This window comes from Oncorhynchus mykiss, chromosome 1 (assembly GCF_013265735.2).
Source record: "Oncorhynchus mykiss isolate Arlee chromosome 1, USDA_OmykA_1.1, whole genome shotgun sequence".
NCBI lineage: Eukaryota > Metazoa > Chordata > Actinopteri > Salmoniformes > Salmonidae > Oncorhynchus > Oncorhynchus mykiss.
The window spans coordinates 81,226,920-81,245,352 of NC_048565.1; the positions used below are offsets into that span (position 1 = coordinate 81,226,920).

Genomic DNA, 18,433 nt, shown 5'->3' on the forward strand with positions numbered 1-18,433 from the left:
ACAGCAATGACTAAAGGCAAGCTACAGCTAGGTAATCCACAGCAATGACTAAAGGCTAGCTACAACTAGGTAATCCACAGCAATGACTAAAGGCTAGCTACAGCTAGGTAATCCACATCAATGACTAAAGGCTAGCTACAGCTAGGTAATCCACACCAATGACTAAAGGCTAGCTACAGCTAGGTAATCCACAGCAATGACTAAAGACTAGCTACAGCTAGGTAATCCACAGCAATGACTAAAGACTAGCTACAGCTAGGTAATCCACACCAATGACTAAAGGCTAGCTACAGCTAGGTAATCCACACCAATGACTAAAGGCTAGCTACAGCTAGGTAATCCACAGCAATGACTAAAGACTAGCTACAGCTAGGTAATCCACACCAATGACTAAAGGCTAGCTACAGCTAGGTAATCCACACCAATGACTAAAGGCTAGCTACAGCTAGGTAATCCACACCAATGACTAAAGGCTAGCTACAGCTAGGTAATCCACACCAATGACTAAAGGCTAGCTACAGCTAGGTAATCCACAGCAATGACTAAAGACTAGCTACAGCTAGGTAATCCACAGCAATGACTAAAGGCTAGCTACAGCTAGGTAATCCACAGCAATGACTAAAGGCTAGCTACAGCTAGGTAATCCACAGCAATGACTAAAGGCTAGCTACAGCTAGGTAATCCACATCAATGACTAAAGGCTAGCTACAGCTAGGTAATCCACAGCAATGACTAAAGGCTAGCTACAGCTAGGTAATCCACAGCAATGACTAAAACCTAGCTACAGCTAGGTAATCCACAGCAATGACTAAAGACTAGCTACAGCTAGGTAATCCACATCAATGACTAAAGGCTAGCTACAGCTAGGTAATCCACAGCAATGACTAAAGGCTAGCTACAGCTAGGTAATCCACAGCAATGACTAAAGGCTAGCAACAGCTAGGTAATCCACATCAATGACTAAAGGCTAGCTACAGCTAGGTAATCCACACCAATGACTAAAGGCTAGCTACAGCTAGGTAATCCACAGCAATGACTAAAGACTAGCTACAGCTAGGTAATCCACAGCAATGACTAAAGGCTAGCTACAGCTAGGTAATCCACAGCAATGACTAAAGGCTAGCTACAGCTAGGTAATCCACACCAATGACTAAAGGCTAGCTACAGCTAGGTAATCCACATCAATGACTAAAGGCTAGCTACAGCTAGGTAATCCACACCAATGACTAAAGGCTAGCTACAGCTAGGTAATCCACAGCAATGACTAAAGGCTAGCTACAGCTAGGTAATCCACACCAATGACTAAAGGCTAGCTACAGCTAGGTAATCCACAGCAATGACTAAAGGCTAGCTACAGCTAGGTAATCCACACCAATGACTAAAGGCTAGCTACAGCTAGGTAATCCACAGCAATGACTAAAGGCTAGCTACAGCTAGGTAATCCACGGTACAGCAACTGCTAGAGGCTAACAGCTAATGGCTAACTGCAGATAATGATGCTGTCATAGCACCAGCTAGTGGTTAACTGTAGGAGGATCTTGCATTTCAGACTGCTAGCTAGTTTTTTCTAGGTGGGCTACAATAAGGCAATCTCACACTGAAAGCAATTTAAAACGCAATCCAAATCTCTGCTGAAGCGTATTGCATGGTAAAACATGTAGACCCCTAGGTTTCCTGCAGCATAATACAGCCATTACAAATAGAGGTAAAGTTAACATTTGTAAAATGTTAAATATCTGGCAATTGCATTAATACTTGACCTATAAGTGTGCAGACAATTTCTTTGAACATCTCTTCTGTAATAACCGTCCTGTCATTGATCAGCCTACAGAGTGGAGCTGGGGGATGGAGAACCAGGCTGGCCCTCCCCTCCCCAGAGATGGCCAGAGTTGATCCAAGACTCTTGCTCTCTGTCTGGGCTCTCATGTGTCAGATGTGGGGCCCTATATTGCCAGCCTGGCTGTCAGGGGATTGTGCTGGGGCTGCACTTAATGCGGGCGGAGACACACACATACAGGTTGGGCTGGTGCATCCTCTCTTCCAGCCTCACATAGTCGCCTTAAGAGTGTCTGTGTGTTTTTACTGCGTCTGTTTCCCTCTTGTCTGGTTCCTCAGACAGACGTCCTTGCGTCCCGAGGTAAGATGGATGCTGGCTGGCTGAGTGGGACCAGGCTGAGTCCCATCTGCCTCCATCCACACACTCCCTCTCTCCCTTCCTCTCTCCCTTCCTCTCCCATGTATAATTCCCTTCAGTATATTTCCCATTTGTCTCCATCAGTTCTAAGCTTTCCTTCCTCTGAAACCCATTCTCAGTCTGCGTCCCAAATGGCACCATCTTCCCTTAGTCCAGTTCTTTTGACCTGGGCCATAGGGAATAGGGTGTCATTTGGGACACATCGGGCCCAGGTCAAGGCCAAGGCCAGACTCTCTTTATTAGATCAGAAGGATTGGAGATGATTCTAACTATAGACCACACAGTCCAACCTGAGCCCAGGACGACAATCACATTTGACCATCAATACAGATACAGGGGAAGGAACAGGCCTGTCCATATAAACTAACGTCTGTCTGTCTGTTTGGGTCCTTCTAACAGGAGGATCAACCACAAAGGAAAGGTACTTTTTCTAGATGACTTACATGAGAAACAGTTGTTTTTGAAAACGCTCTCTAAGGATGAGCACAGAGGCGAATGAGAGATGAAATGGGAAAAGTAATTCTGTTGTGTATTGGTTCCAACAAACTGGAAATAAACTCCCAAATATTTACCACAAAAACAAGCCAATTCCATTCCATTAGAATCACAAAAACGTTCAAGGTAACCATGGTTACTCAAAGTTCTTTCAAACACCCCTTTATCTTCATTCTGACCTGATGTGGCTTTGTCAGGCGTTTCTCCACACCCCTCTACCTCCAACCATCGATCCATCCATCGCTCTCCCTCCCTTGCCCCTGCCTGTCCAGATTTCACTCAGACAAATGGACACTCTGGAATACAGTGTGGTATGGATCGGAGGAATTGGATTTGAAAGTCGAAGTGTCTGAGAACAGCATTACTGTAGTGTGTAGTGTGTGTGTGTTGTGCGTGTGTATGTATGCGTGTGTGTGTGCGAGTGTGTGTGAATGTCTATATGTGTGTGTATGTATGTGTGTGTGTGTGCGCACGTGTGTGAATGTCTATGTGTGTGTATGTCTATGTGTGTGTATGTGCGTGCGTGTGTGAATGTCTATGTGTGTTTATGTGCGTGTGTGTGAATGTCTATGTGTGTGTATGTGCAGAGATGGTTGAGTTGACTATTTTCTGTGAGACTGCCTATCATCGGGACAGCTCTTCTCAACGGAAGACAGAAATGAAGAAAACCACAGAAGCCCTGAAACATGACCATGGCTGTGTTCCAAAAGGCACCCTATATAGTGGGATGGTTTTGACCAGGGCCCATAGGGTGTCATTCGGGATGCATCCCATGTCTGTAACCAGGATGTGATCAGACAATCTTCTAGCGACAACAATCAACGTTATCAACTAATACTGAGAACAACACACACAAAACGGCCTCCGGAAATGTTCATACATTGCGCAGTAGAGTTCAACAGTAGTTATGTCCTATGTTCCTAGCCTGCACTTCATCATGAGACGGGTAACAATTTATTTTACAATCCTGTTTCACCTGGGTGGTGTTCATTTGGCACCAAGCGGAAGAAAACAAAATGCAACAGGACGGGACTACCTGGATTTGTCCAGTAAGAAATGCTCATGTTCGTTTTCCGTTGTTCCGTTGTGTGCCCTAATGAACATGACCTTGGTAGTTCCCTGGTATTTAGTCAGTGATGATGGTGTCTCTTACCTGCAGACTTGGGCGTGAATTTGTCTCTGTTAGCAGCACAAACAGCCAGCAGCCTGTAGCCTAGGTCCAGGTCAAAGCCTTGCTGGGCTGCCACACGACTCACCACCTAGAGAGAGGGAGGGAGAGAGATGTGAGGGAGGGGAGGGAAGGTAGGGGAGGGAGGGAGAGGGGAGGTAGGGAGAGGGGAGGGAGAGGGAGAGGTAGGGATGGAGGGGGAGAGGTAGGGATGGAGGGGGAGAGAGGTAGGGATGAAGGGAGGGAGAGAGAGAGAGAGAGAGAGAGAGAGGAGGTAGGGCGGGAGGGAGGGAGGGATGGAGGGAAAGAGAGGGGAGTGAGGGAGGGAAGAAGGGAAAGAGCAGGGAGGGTAGGGAGGAGGAGAGAGAGGGAGGAGTTGAATAGAGGAAGGGAGGGAAGGGAAAAAAGAGGTGAGAACAGAAGAGAGAAATCAAGTCATAACAACATGGTGGTGGTGTTAATAGTTGTACTATTTCACACATGTACAGGTGTGTATTATACTCATGTGTGAATTGGAAATGTGTTTTTTGTATATCCCAACTCCCCCTGAGACACCCTCGGAGAGAGAGGTTACGGCCAGGGTCAGCCATTATCAACAGCAACCCTGGAGCATAGGTTAAGTGCCTTGCAAAAGGGCACATTGGCAGATTTGTTCAACTTGTTGGCTCAGGAATTCGAACTAGCAACCTTTCGGTTACTGACTAACCGCAAGGCTTTCGGCTGTCCCCAGCAGTAACCAGAACACTCCCCTACTCAGTGAGTCAATACAGCATTATCAACTCAGGAAGTATTTATCAACATATTCAGTGCACTCTAAAGGGAACTGTACCATGTTCAAACTCACTTCTAAATGCTAGCCATGGTTGCCTTAGTGACCAACTTCTCCAATTTCCTGCTCTCTACTTATGCAGGAAATATCTCTGAAGACACTAGTTATATAAAAGGCAATTTGGAGAAGTCTTTACTTTCTAAAGCAGTCCAATGAAATATATCTATCTAGATTCTACAGGAATAAATAATATATGCAAAATCATTAACAACAGCAATGAAACAGGCCAGTATTTAAGTGGTGTTGATATTTCATTCCAAGTGGGGTATTGATCAATATTAGTACAGTACTCCCTTGACTAGCAATAATAGGCATATGTGCAAGAACGAATAAACGAGCATACACACGCATGCGCTCGCACACACACACACGCACGCACACTCCCTCCCCGTGGGCAGTAGCAGGAAGCAGACCTAACTATACAGACGGAACTATTCCCTGTAGTCTTAGGGCTACAGACCATCAGTACTGAGGAATATAAAATATATAATAGAAATATATCATATATTTCTCTCTCTTTGACAGCCTTGTCTCCTCTCCTGTGAACTCAGCCAGTGTATACTGTAGAGAAGAGTTAAGTAGGTTGGTTTTTGGATATCTCTATGTGCATATTTCAGAAGTTTTCAGTCAGCTTCAGTACAATATTTTAGTGTCTGACATTAATCATGAAAGCACAATACATAGTTCCCTGACTCTCCAAACTGTTATCTTATGCCCACTAAACTGTTATCTTATACCCACTAAACTGTTATCTTATGCCCACTAAACTGTTATCTTATACCCACTAAACTGTTATCTTATGCCCACTAAACTGGGACATGATGGTGTCCCACTAACCTTGTAACACTGATGTTCTGTTATTAAATAATATGATATTTGGCTCTGGGTTCCCAGAATGAGATTTTATTTATATATAATAATTTTGCACGCCCAATTTTTCAGTTTTTGATTTGTTAAAAAAGTTTGAAATATCCAATAAATGTTGTTCCACTTCATGATTGTGTCCCACTTGTTGTTGATTCTTCACAAAAAAATACAGTTTTATATCTTTATGTTTGAAGCCTGAAATGTGGCAAAAGGTCGCAAAGTTCAAGGGGGCCGAATACTTTCACAAGGCACTGTATATATATATATATACACATACACACGCACACCACACACACACACACATATATATATACATACACACGCACATCACACACACACACTGTTATAAACTACAGTCTTATCGGAATATTTAGTTTCCATTTTGTTGTAAGACTGCTTCCGCCTCACCACTGTCCTAGTAAACCACTGTCCTAGTAAACCACTGTCCTAGTAAACCACTGTCCTAGTAAACCACTGTCCAAGTAAACCACTGTCCTAGTAAACCACTGTCCTAGTAAACCACTGTCCTAGTAAACCACTGTCCTAGTAAACCACTGACCAAGTAAACCACTGTCATAGTAAACCACTGTCCAAGTAAACCACTGTCCTAGTAAACCACTGTCCTAGTAAACCACTGTCCAAGTAAACCACTGTCCTAGTAAACCACTGTCCTAGTAAACCACTGTCCTAGTAAACCACTGTCATAGTAAACCACTGTCCTAGTAAACCACTGTCCTAGTAAACCACTGTCCAAGTAAACCACTGTCCTAGTAAACCACTGTCCAAGTAAACCACTGTCCTAGTAAACCACTGTCCTAGTAAACCACTGTCCTAGTAAACCACTGTCCAAGTAAACCACTGTCCTAGTAAACCACTGTCCAAGTAAACCACTGTCATAGTAAACCACTGTCCAAGTAAACCACTGTCCTAGTAAACCACTGTCCAAGTAAACCACTGTCCTAGTAAACCACTGTCCTAGTAAACCACTGTCCTAGTAAACCACTGTCCTAGTAAACCACTGTCCAAGTAAACCACTGTCCTAGTAAACCACTGTCCTAGTAAACCACTGTCCTAGTAAACCACTGTCCTAGTAAACCACTGTCCAAGTAAACCACTGTCCTAGTAAACCACTGTCCTAGTAAACCACTGTCCTAAGATGTGTTCAGGGAGATTGATTTTATCAAAGCTCTGCATATATTTGCTAACCTTAATCATCTAGTCAACCTAGACTACTGAGTCATGTTTAGAGTGGAGGTGATTTTTCAATGAGTGAAAAAGACATCAAACATGAAGTGTGTGTGTGCATCTGTGGAATTTGCACACAATAAGATGAGTGTGTGTATTGTCCAAGTATTCACTCATCCACTGTCTCTCTCTGCTGACATAGACATGACTAGCTTCAAACTAGGTGGTCTAGAGATTCTCTCTCTTTTTAACCGTCCAATATATCTATTATAACAATCACAGACAAGACAAAACCACAGCCAGTACAGTAGTAGGCTGTAAGCAATGCCACTGTAACACAAGGCATCATATTTTATTTGATTAAAAAAAACATATCGGAACAGAGCCCATACTATTAGAGGACTCAGAGGAGGTACAGACCCCATACTATTAGAGGACTCAGAGGAGGTACAGACCCCATACTATTAGAGGACTCAGAGGACTCAGAGGAGGTACAGACCCCATACTATTAGAGGACTCAGAGGAGGTACAGACCCCATACTATTAGAGGACTCAGAGGAGGTACAGACCCCATACTATTAGAGGACTCAGAGGAGGTACAGACCCCATACTATTAGAGGACTCAGAGGAGGTACAGACCCCATACTATTAGAGGACTCAGAGGAGGTACAGAACCCATACTATTAGAGGACTCAGAGGGGGTACAGACCCCATACTATTAGAGGACTCAGAGGAGGTACAGACCCCATACTATTAGAGGACTCAGAGGACTCAGAGGAGGTACAGACCCCATACTATTAGAGGACTCAGAGGACTCAGAGGAGGTACAGACCTCATACTATTAGAGGACTCAGAGGACTCAGAGGAGGTACAGACCCCATACTATTAGAGGACTCAGAGGGGGTACAGACCCCATATTATTAGAGGACTCAGAGGAGGTACAGACCTCATACTATTAGAGGACTCAGAGGGGGTACAGACCCCATACTATTAGAGGACTCAGAGGAGGTACAGACCCCATACTATTAGAGGACTCAGAGGAGGTACAGACCCCATACTATTAGAGGACTCAGAGGAGGTACAGACCCCATACTATTAGAGGACTCAGAGGAGGTACAGACCCCATACTATTAGAGGACTCAGAGGAGGTACAGACCTCATACTATTAGAGGACTCAGAGGACTCAGAGGAGGTACAGACCCCATACTATTAGAGGACTCAGAGGGGGTACAGACCCCATACTATTAGAGGACTCAGAGGAGGTACAGACCCCATACTATTAGAGGACTCAGAGGACTCAGAGGAGGTACAGACCCCATACTATTAGAGGACTCAGAGGAGGTACAGACCCCATACTATTAGAGGACTCAGAGGACTCAGAGGAGGTACAGACCCCATACTATTAGAGGACTCAGAGGACTCAGAGGAGGTACAGACCCCATACTATTAGAGGACTCAGAGGGGGTACAGACCTCATACTATTAGAGGACTCAGAGGGGGTACAGACCTCATACTATTAGAGGACTCAGAGGGGGTACAGACCCCATACTATTAGAGGACTCAGAGGAGGTACAGACCCCATACTATTAGAGGACTCAGAGGAGGTACAGACCCCATACTATTAGAGGACTCAGAGGAGGTACAGACCCCATACTATTAGAGGACTCAGAGGAGGTACAGACCCCATACTATTAGAGGACTCAGAGGAGGTACAGACCTCATACTATTAGAGGACTCAGAGGAGGTACAGACCCCATACTATTAGAGGACTCAGAGGACTCAGAGGAGGTACAGACCCCATACTATTAGAGGACTCAGAGGAGGTACAGACCCCATACTATTAGAGGACTCAGAGGACTCAGAGGAGGTACAGACCCCATACTATTAGAGGACTCAGAGGACTCAGAGGAGGTACAGACCCCATACTATTAGAGGACTCAGAGGAGGTACAGACCCCATACTATTAGAGGACTCAGAGGACTCAGAGGAGGTACAGACCTCATACTATTAGAGGACTCAGAGGACTCAGAGGAGGTACAGACCCCATACTATTAGAGGACTCAGAGGGGGTACAGACCCCATACTATTAGAGGACTCAGAGGGGGTACAGACCCCATACTATTAGAGGACTCAGAGGGGGTACAGACCCCATACTATTAGAGGACTCAGAGGAGGTACAGACCCCATACTATTAGAGGACTCATAGGACTCAGAGGAGGTACAGACCCCATACTATTAGAGGACTCAGAGGACTCAGAGGAGGTACAGACCTCATACTATTAGAGGACTCAGAGGACTCAGAGGAGGTACAGACCTCATACTATTAGAGGACTCAGAGGGGGTACAGACCCCATACTATTAGAGGACTCAGAGGACTCAGAGGAGGTACAGACCCACATACTATTAGAGGACTCAGAGGGGGTACAGACCGCATACTATTAGAGGACTCAGAGGAGGTACAGACCCCATACTATTAGAGGACTCAGAGGGGGTACAGACCCCATACTATTAGAGGACTCAGAGGAGGTACAGACCTCATACTATTAGAGGACTCAGAGGGGGTACAGACCCCATACTATTAGAGGACTCAGAGGAGGTACAGACCCCATACTATTAGAGGACTCAGAGGACTCAGAGGAGGTACAGACCCCATACTATTAGAGGACTCAGAGGGGGTACAGACCCCATACTATTAGAGGACTCAGAGGAGGTACAGACCTCATACTATTAGAGGACTCAGAGGGGGTACAGACCCCATACTATTAGAGGACTCAGAGGAGGTACAGACCCCATACTATTAGAGGACTCAGAGGACTCAGAGGAGGTACAGACCCCATACTATTAGAGGACTCAGAGGACTCAGAGGAGGTACAGACCCCATACTATTAGAGGACTCAGAGGACTCAGAGGAGGTACAGACCTCATACTATTAGAGGACTCAGAGGACTCAGAGGAGGTACAGACCCCATACTATTAGAGGACTCAGAGGGGGTACAGACCCCATACTATTAGAGGACTCAGAGGAGGTACAGACCCCATACTATTAGAGGACTCATAGGACTCAGAGGAGGTACAGACCCCATACTATTAGAGGACTCAGAGGACTCAGAGGAGGTACAGACCTCATACTATTAGAGGACTCAGAGGACTCAGAGGAGGTACAGACCTCATACTATTAGAGGACTCAGAGGGGGTACAGACCCCATACTATTAGAGGACTCAGAGGACTCAGAGGAGGTACAGACCCACATACTATTAGAGGACTCAGAGGGGGTACAGACCGCATACTATTAGAGGACTCAGAGGAGGTACAGACCCCATACTATTAGAGGACTCAGAGGGGGTACAGACCCCATACTATTAGAGGACTCAGAGGAGGTACAGACCTCATACTATTAGAGGACTCAGAGGGGGTACAGACCTCATACTATTAGAGGACTCAGAGGAGGTACAGACCCCATACTATTAGAGGACTCAGAGGACTCAGAGGAGGTACAGACCCCATACTATTAGAGGACTCAGAGGACTCAGAGGAGGTACAGACCCCATACTATTAGAGGACTCAGAGGACTCAGAGGAGGTACAGACCCCATACTATTAGAGGACTCAGAGGACTCAGAGGAGGTACAGACCTCATACTATTAGAGGACTCAGAGGGGGTACAGACCGCATACTATTAGAGGACTCAGAGGAGGTACAGACCCCATACTATTAGAGGACTCAGAGGGGGTACAGACCCCATACTATTAGAGGACTCAGAGGAGGTACAGACCTCATACTATTAGAGGACTCAGAGGGGGTACAGACCCCATACTATTAGAGGACTCAGAGGAGGTACAGACCCCATACTATTAGAGGACTCAGAGGACTCAGAGGAGGTACAGACCCCATACTATTAGAGGACTCAGAGGGGGTACAGACCCCATACTATTAGAGGACTCAGAGGAGGTACAGACCTCATACTATTAGAGGACTCAGAGGGGGTACAGACCCCATACTATTAGAGGACTCAGAGGAGGTACAGACCCCATACTATTAGAGGACTCAGAGGACTCAGAGGAGGTACAGACCCCATACTATTAGAGGACTCAGAGGACTCAGAGGAGGTACAGACCCCATACTATTAGAGGACTCAGAGGACTCAGAGGAGGTACAGACCTCATACTATTAGAGGACTCAGAGGACTCAGAGGAGGTACAGACCCCATACTATTAGAGGACTCAGAGGGGGTACAGACCCCATACTATTAGAGGACTCAGAGGAGGTACAGACCCCATACTATTAGAGGACTCATAGGACTCAGAGGAGGTACAGACCCCATACTATTAGAGGACTCAGAGGACTCAGAGGAGGTACAGACCTCATACTATTAGAGGACTCAGAGGACTCAGAGGAGGTACAGACCTCATACTATTAGAGGACTCAGAGGGGGTACAGACCCCATACTATTAGAGGACTCAGAAGACTCAGAGGAGGTACAGACCCACATACTATTAGAGGACTCAGAGGGGGTACAGACCGCATACTATTAGAGGACTCAGAGGAGGTACAGACCCCATACTATTAGAGGACTCAGAGGGGGTACAGACCCCATACTATTAGAGGACTCAGAGGAGGTACAGACCTCATACTATTAGAGGACTCAGAGGGGGTACAGACCTCATACTATTAGAGGACTCAGAGGAGGTACAGACCCCATACTATTAGAGGACTCAGAGGACTCAGAGGAGGTACAGACCCCATACTATTAGAGGACTCAGAGGACTCAGAGGAGGTACAGACCCCATACTATTAGAGGACTCAGAGGACTCAGAGGAGGTACAGACCCCATACTATTAGAGGACTCAGAGGACTCAGAGGAGGTACAGACCTCATACTATTAGAGGACTCAGAGGACTCAGAGGAGGTACAGACCTCATACTATTAGAGGACTCAGAGGGGGTACAGACCCCATACTATTAGAGGACTCAGAGGACTCAGAGGAGGTACAGACCCCCATACTATTAGAGGACTCAGAGGGGGTACAGACCCCATACTATTAGAGGACTCAGAGGGGGTACAGACCCCATACAATTAGAGGACTCAGAGGGGGTACAGACCCCATACTATTAGAGGACTCAGAGGGGGTACAGACCCCATACTATTAGAGGACTCAGAGGGGGTACAGACCCCATACTATTAGAGGACTCAGAGGACTCAGAGGAGGTACAGACCCCATACTATTAGAGGACTCAGAGGGGGTACAGACCCCATACTATTAGAGGACTCAGAGGAGGTACAGACCCCATACTATTAGAGGACTCAGAGGACTCAGAGGAGGTACAGACCCCATACTATTAGAGGACTCAGAGGGGGTACAGACCCCATACTATTAGAGGACTCAGAGGAGGTACAGACCCCATACTATTAGAGGACTCAGAGGACTCAGAGGAGGTACAGACCCCATACTATTAGAGGACTCAGAGGAGGTACAGACCCCATACTATTAGAGGACTCAGAGGACTCAGAGGAGGTACAGACCCCATACTATTAGAGGACTCAGAGGACTCAGAGGAGGTACAGACCCCATACTATTAGAGGACTCAGAGGAGGTACAGACCCCATACTATTAGAGGACTCAGAGGACTCAGAGGAGGTACAGACCTCATACTATTAGAGGACTCAGAGGACTCAGAGGAGGTACAGACCTCATACTATTAGAGGACTCAGAGGGGGTACAGACCCCATACTATTAGAGGACTCAGAGGACTCAGAGGAGGTACAGACCCACATACTATTAGAGGACTCAGAGGGGGTACAGACCGCATACTATTAGAGGACTCAGAGGAGGTACAGACCCCATACTATTAGAGGACTCAGAGGGGGTACAGACCCCATACTATTAGAGGACTCAGAGGAGGTACAGACCTCATACTATTAGAGGACTCAGAGGGGGTACAGACCCCATACTATTAGAGGACTCAGAGGAGGTACAGACCCCATACTATTAGAGGACTCAGAGGACTCAGAGGAGGTACAGACCCCATACTATTAGAGGACTCAGAGGGGGTACAGACCCCATACTATTAGAGGACTCAGAGGAGGTACAGACCTCATACTATTAGAGGACTCAGAGGGGGTACAGACCCCATACTATTAGAGGACTCAGAGGAGGTACAGACCCCATACTATTAGAGGACTCAGAGGACTCAGAGGAGGTACAGACCCCATACTATTAGAGGACTCAGAGGACTCAGAGGAGGTACAGACCCCATACTATTAGAGGACTCAGAGGACTCAGAGGAGGTACAGACCTCATACTATTAGAGGACTCAGAGGACTCAGAGGAGGTACAGACCCCATACTATTAGAGGACTCAGAGGGGGTACAGACCCCATACTATTAGAGGACTCAGAGGGGGTACAGACCCCATACTATTAGAGGACTCAGAGGAGGTACAGACCCCATACTATTAGAGGACTCATAGGACTCAGAGGAGGTACAGACCCCATACTATTAGAGGACTCAGAGGACTCAGAGGAGGTACAGACCTCATACTATTAGAGGACTCAGAGGACTCAGAGGAGGTACAGACCTCATACTATTAGAGGACTCAGAGGGGGTACAGACCCCATACTATTAGAGGACTCAGAGGACTCAGAGGAGGTACAGACCCATATACTATTAGAGGACTCAGAGGGGGTACAGACCGCATACTATTAGAGGACTCAGAGGAGGTACAGACCCCATACTATTAGAGGACTCAGAGGGGGTACAGACCCCATACTATTAGAGGACTCAGAGGAGGTACAGACCTCATACTATTAGAGGACTCAGAGGGGGTACAGACCCCATACTATTAGAGGACTCAGAGGAGGTACAGACCCCATACTATTAGAGGACTCAGAGGACTCAGAGGAGGTACAGACCCCATACTATTAGAGGACTCAGAGGACTCAGAGGAGGTACAGACCCCATACTATTAGAGGACTCAGAGGACTCAGAGGAGGTACAGACCTCATACTATTAGAGGACTCAGAGGACTCAGAGGAGGTACAGACCTCATACTATTAGAGGACTCAGAGGGGGTACAGACCCCATACTATTAGAGGACTCAGAGGACTCAGAGGAGGTACAGACCCCCATACTATTAGAGGACTCAGAGGGGGTACAGACCCCATACTATTAGAGGACTCAGAGGGGGTACAGACCCCATACTATTAGAGGACTCAGAGGGGGTACAGACCCCATACTATTAGAGGACTCAGAGGGGGTACAGACCCCATACTATTAGAGGACTCAGAGGGGGTACAGACCCCATACTATTAGAGGACTCAGAGGAGGTACAGACCCCATACTATTAGAGGACTCAGAGGACTCAGGAGGTACAGACCCCATACTATTAGAGGACTCAGAGGGGGTACAGACCCCATACTATTAGAGGACTCAGAGGAGGTACAGACCTCATACTATTAGAGGACTCAGAGGGGGTACAGACCCCATACTATTAGAGGACTCAGAGGAGGTACAGACCCCATATTATTAGAGGACTCAGAGGACTCAGAGGAGGTACAGACCCCATACTATTAGAGGACTCAGAGGACTCAGAGGAGGTACAGAACCCATACTATTAGAGGACTCAGAGGACTCAGAGGAGGTACAGACCCCATACTATTAGAGGATTCAGAGGAGGTACAGACCCCATACTATTAGAGGACTCAGAGGACTCAGAGGAGGTACAGACCCCATACTATTAGAGGACTCAGAGGACTCAGAGGAGGTACAGACCCCATACTATTAGAGGACTCAGAGGACTCAGAGGTACAGACCCCATACTATTAGAGGACTCAGAGGACTCAGAGGAGGTACAGACCTCATACTATTAGAGGACTCTGAGGACTCAGAGGAGGTACAGACCTCATACTATTAGAGGACTCAGAGGAGGTACAGACCTCATACTATTAGAGGACTCAGAGGGGGTACAGACCCCATACTATTAGAGGACTCAGAGGACTCAGAGGAGGTACAGATCCCCATACTATTAGAGGACTCAGAGGGGGTACAGACCCCATACTATTAGATGACTCAGAGGAGGTACAGACCCCATACTATTAGAGGACTCAGAGGGGGTACAGACCCCATACTATTAGAGGACTCAGAGGACTCAGAGGAGGTACAGACCTCATACTATTAGAGGACTCAGAGGGGGTACAGACCCCATACTATTAGAGGACTCAGAGGAGGTACAGACCCCATACTATTAGAGGACTCAGAGGACTCAGAGGAGGTACAGACCCCATACTATTAGAGGACTCAGAGGACTCAGAGGAGGTACAGACCTCATACTATTAGAGGACTCAGAGGAGGTACAGACCTCATACTATTAGAGGACTCAGAGGGGGTACAGACCCCATACTATTAGAGGACTCAGAGGGGGTACAGACCCCATACTATTAGAGGACTCAGAGGGGGTACAGACCCCATACTATTAGAGGACTCAGAGGAGGTACAGACCCCATACTATTAGAGGACTCAGAGGACTCAGAGGAGGTACAGACCCCATACTATTAGAGGACTCAGAGGGGGTACAGACCCCATACTATTAGAGGACTCAGAGGAGGTACAGACCCCATACTATTAGAGGACTCAGGGGAGGTACAGACCCCATACTATTAGAGGACTCAGAGGACTCAGAGGAGGTACAGACCCCATACTATTAGAGGACTCAGAGGACTCAGAGGAGGTACAGACCCCATACTATTAGAGGATTCAGAGGAGGTACAGACCCCATACTATTAGAGGACTCAGAGGACTCAGAGGAGGTACAGACCCCATACTATTAGAGGACTCAGAGGACTCAGAGGAGGTACAGACCCCATACTATTAGAGGACTCAGAGGACTCAGAGGAGGTACAGACCTCATACTATTAGAGGACTCTGAGGACTCAGAGGAGGTACAGACCTCATACTATTAGAGGACTCAGAGGAGGTACAGACCTCATACTATTAGAGGACTCAGAGGGGGTACAGACATCATACTATTAGAGGACTCAGAGGACTCAGAGGAGGTACAGACCCCCATACTATTAGAGGACTCAGAGGGGGTACAGACCCCATACTATTAGAGGACTCAGAGGAGGTACAGACCCCATACTATTAGAGGACTCAGAGGGGGTACAGACCCCATACTATTAGAGGACTCAGAGGAGGTACAGACCCCATACTATTAGAGGACTCAGAGGACTCAGAGGAGGTACAGACCTCATACTATTAGAGGACTCAGAGGACTCAGAGGAGGTACAGACCTCATACTATTAGAGGACTCAGAGGAGGTACAGACCTCATACTATTAGAGGACTCAGAGGGGGTACAGACCCCATACTATTAGAGGACTCAGAGGGGGTACAGACCCCATACTATTAGAGGACTCAGAGGGGGTACAGACCCCATACTATTAGAGGACTCAGAGGAGGTACAGACCTCATACTATTAGAGGACTCAGAGGGGGTACAGACCCCATACTATTAGAGGACTCAGAGGGGGTACAGACCCCATACTATTAGAGGACTCAGAGGGGGTACAGACCCCATACTATTAGAGGACTCAGAGGGGGTACAGACCCCATACTATTAGAGGACTCAGAGGAGGTACAGACCCCATACTATTAGAGGACTCAGAGGACTCAGAGGAGGTACAGACCCCATACTATTAGAGGACTCAGAGGGGGTACAGACCCCATACTATTAGAGGACTCAGAGGAGGTACAGACCCCATACTATTAGAGGACTCAGAGGAGGTACAGACCCCATACTATTAGAGGACTCAGAGGACTCAGAGGAGGTACAGACCCCATACTATTAGAGGACTCAGAGGACTCAGAGGAGGTACAGACCCCATACTATTTGAGGATTCAGAGGAGGTACAGACCCCATACTATTAGAGGACAGAGGACTCAGAGGAGGTACAGACCCCATACTATTAGAGGACTCAGAGGACTCAGAGGAGGTACAGACCCCATACTATTAGAGGACTCAGAGGACTCAGAGGTACAGACCCCATACTATTAGAGGACTCAGAGGACTCAGAGGAGGTACAGACCTCATACTATTAGAGGACTCTGAGGACTCAGAGGAGGTACAGACCTCATACTATTAGAGGACTCAGAGGAGGTACAGACCTCATACTATTAGAGGACTCAGAGGGGGTACAGACCCCATACTATTAGAGGACTCAGAGGACTCAGAGGAGGTACAGACCCCCATACTATTAGAGGACTCAGAGGGGGTACAGACCCCATACTATTAGAGGACTCAGAGGAGGTACAGACCCCATACTATTAGAGGACTCAGAGGGGGTACAGACCCCATACTATTAGAGGACTCAGAGGGGGTACAGACCCCATACTATTAGAGGACTCAGAGGACTCAGAGGAGGTACAGACCCCATACTATTAGAGGACTCAGAGGACTCAGAGGAGGTACAGACCTCATACTATTAGAGGACTCAGAGGACTCAGAGGAGGTACAGACCTCATACTATTAGAGGACTCAGAGGAGGTACAGACCTCATACTATTAGAGGACTCAGAGGGGGTACAGACCCCATACTATTAGAGGACTCAGAGGGGGTACAGACCCCATACTATTAGAGGACTCAGAGGGGGTACAGACCCCATACTATTAGAGGACTCAGAGGAGGTACAGACCCCATACTATTAGAGGACTCGGAGGGGGTACAGACCCCATACTATTAGAGGACTCAGAGGAGGTACAGACCTCATACTATTAGAGGACTCAGAGGGGGTACAGACCCCATACTATTAGAGGACTCAGAGGAGGTACAGACCCATAATATTAGAGGACTCAGAGGAGGTACAGACCCCATACTATTAGAGGACTCAGAGGGGGTACAGACCCCATACTATTAGAGGACTCAGAGGAGGTACAGACCCCATACTATTAGAGGACTCAGAGGAGGTACAGACCCCATACTATTAGAGGACTCAGAGGACTCAGAGGAGGTACAGACCCCATACTATTAGAGGACTCAGAGGACTCAGAGGAGGTACAGACCCCATACTATTAGAGGACTCAGAGGACTCAGAGGAGGTACATACCTCATACTATTAGAGGACTCAGAGGACTCAGAGGAGGTACAGACCTCATACTATTAGAGGACTCAGAGGAGGTACAGACCTCATACTATTAGAGGACTCAGAGGGGGTACAGACGCCATACTATTAGAGGACTCAGAGGACTCAGAGGAGGTACAGACCCCCATACTATTAGAGGACTCAGAGGGGGTACAGGCCCCATACTATTAGAGGACTCAGAGGAGGTACAGACCCCATACTATTAGAGGACTCAGAGGACTCAGAGGAGGTACAGACCTCATACTATTAGAGGACTCAGATGAGGTACAGACCTCATACTATTAGAGGACTCAGAGGGGGTACAGACCCCATACTATTAGAGGACTCAGAGGGGGTACAGACCCCATACTATTAGAGGACTCAGAGGGGGTACAGACCCCATACTATTAGAGGACTCGGAGGGGGTACAGACCCCATACTATTAGAGGACTCAGAGGAGGTACAGACCCCATACTATTAGAGGACTCAGAGGACTCAGAGGAGGTACAGACCCCATACTATTAGAGGACTCAGAGGGGGTACAGACCCCATACTATTAGAGGACTCAGAGGAGGTACAGACCCCA

General features: G+C 47.2%; 1 protein-coding gene across 7 annotated transcripts in view; it reads right to left on the reverse strand.

Moving 5' to 3' along the window:
- LOC110532756 (zinc finger MIZ domain-containing protein 1) overlaps positions 1–18,433 on the reverse strand; it is a 273,627-nt gene that overhangs the window by 51,075 nt on the left and 204,119 nt on the right. For all 7 annotated transcript variants that reach the window (XM_036986829.1, XM_036986812.1, XM_036986826.1 and 4 more), the window contains one exon: positions 3,843–3,948. In XM_036986829.1, coding sequence (XP_036842724.1) covers positions 3,843–3,948 — 106 coding nt within the window. The remainder of the gene's footprint in view (positions 1–3,842; positions 3,949–18,433) is intronic.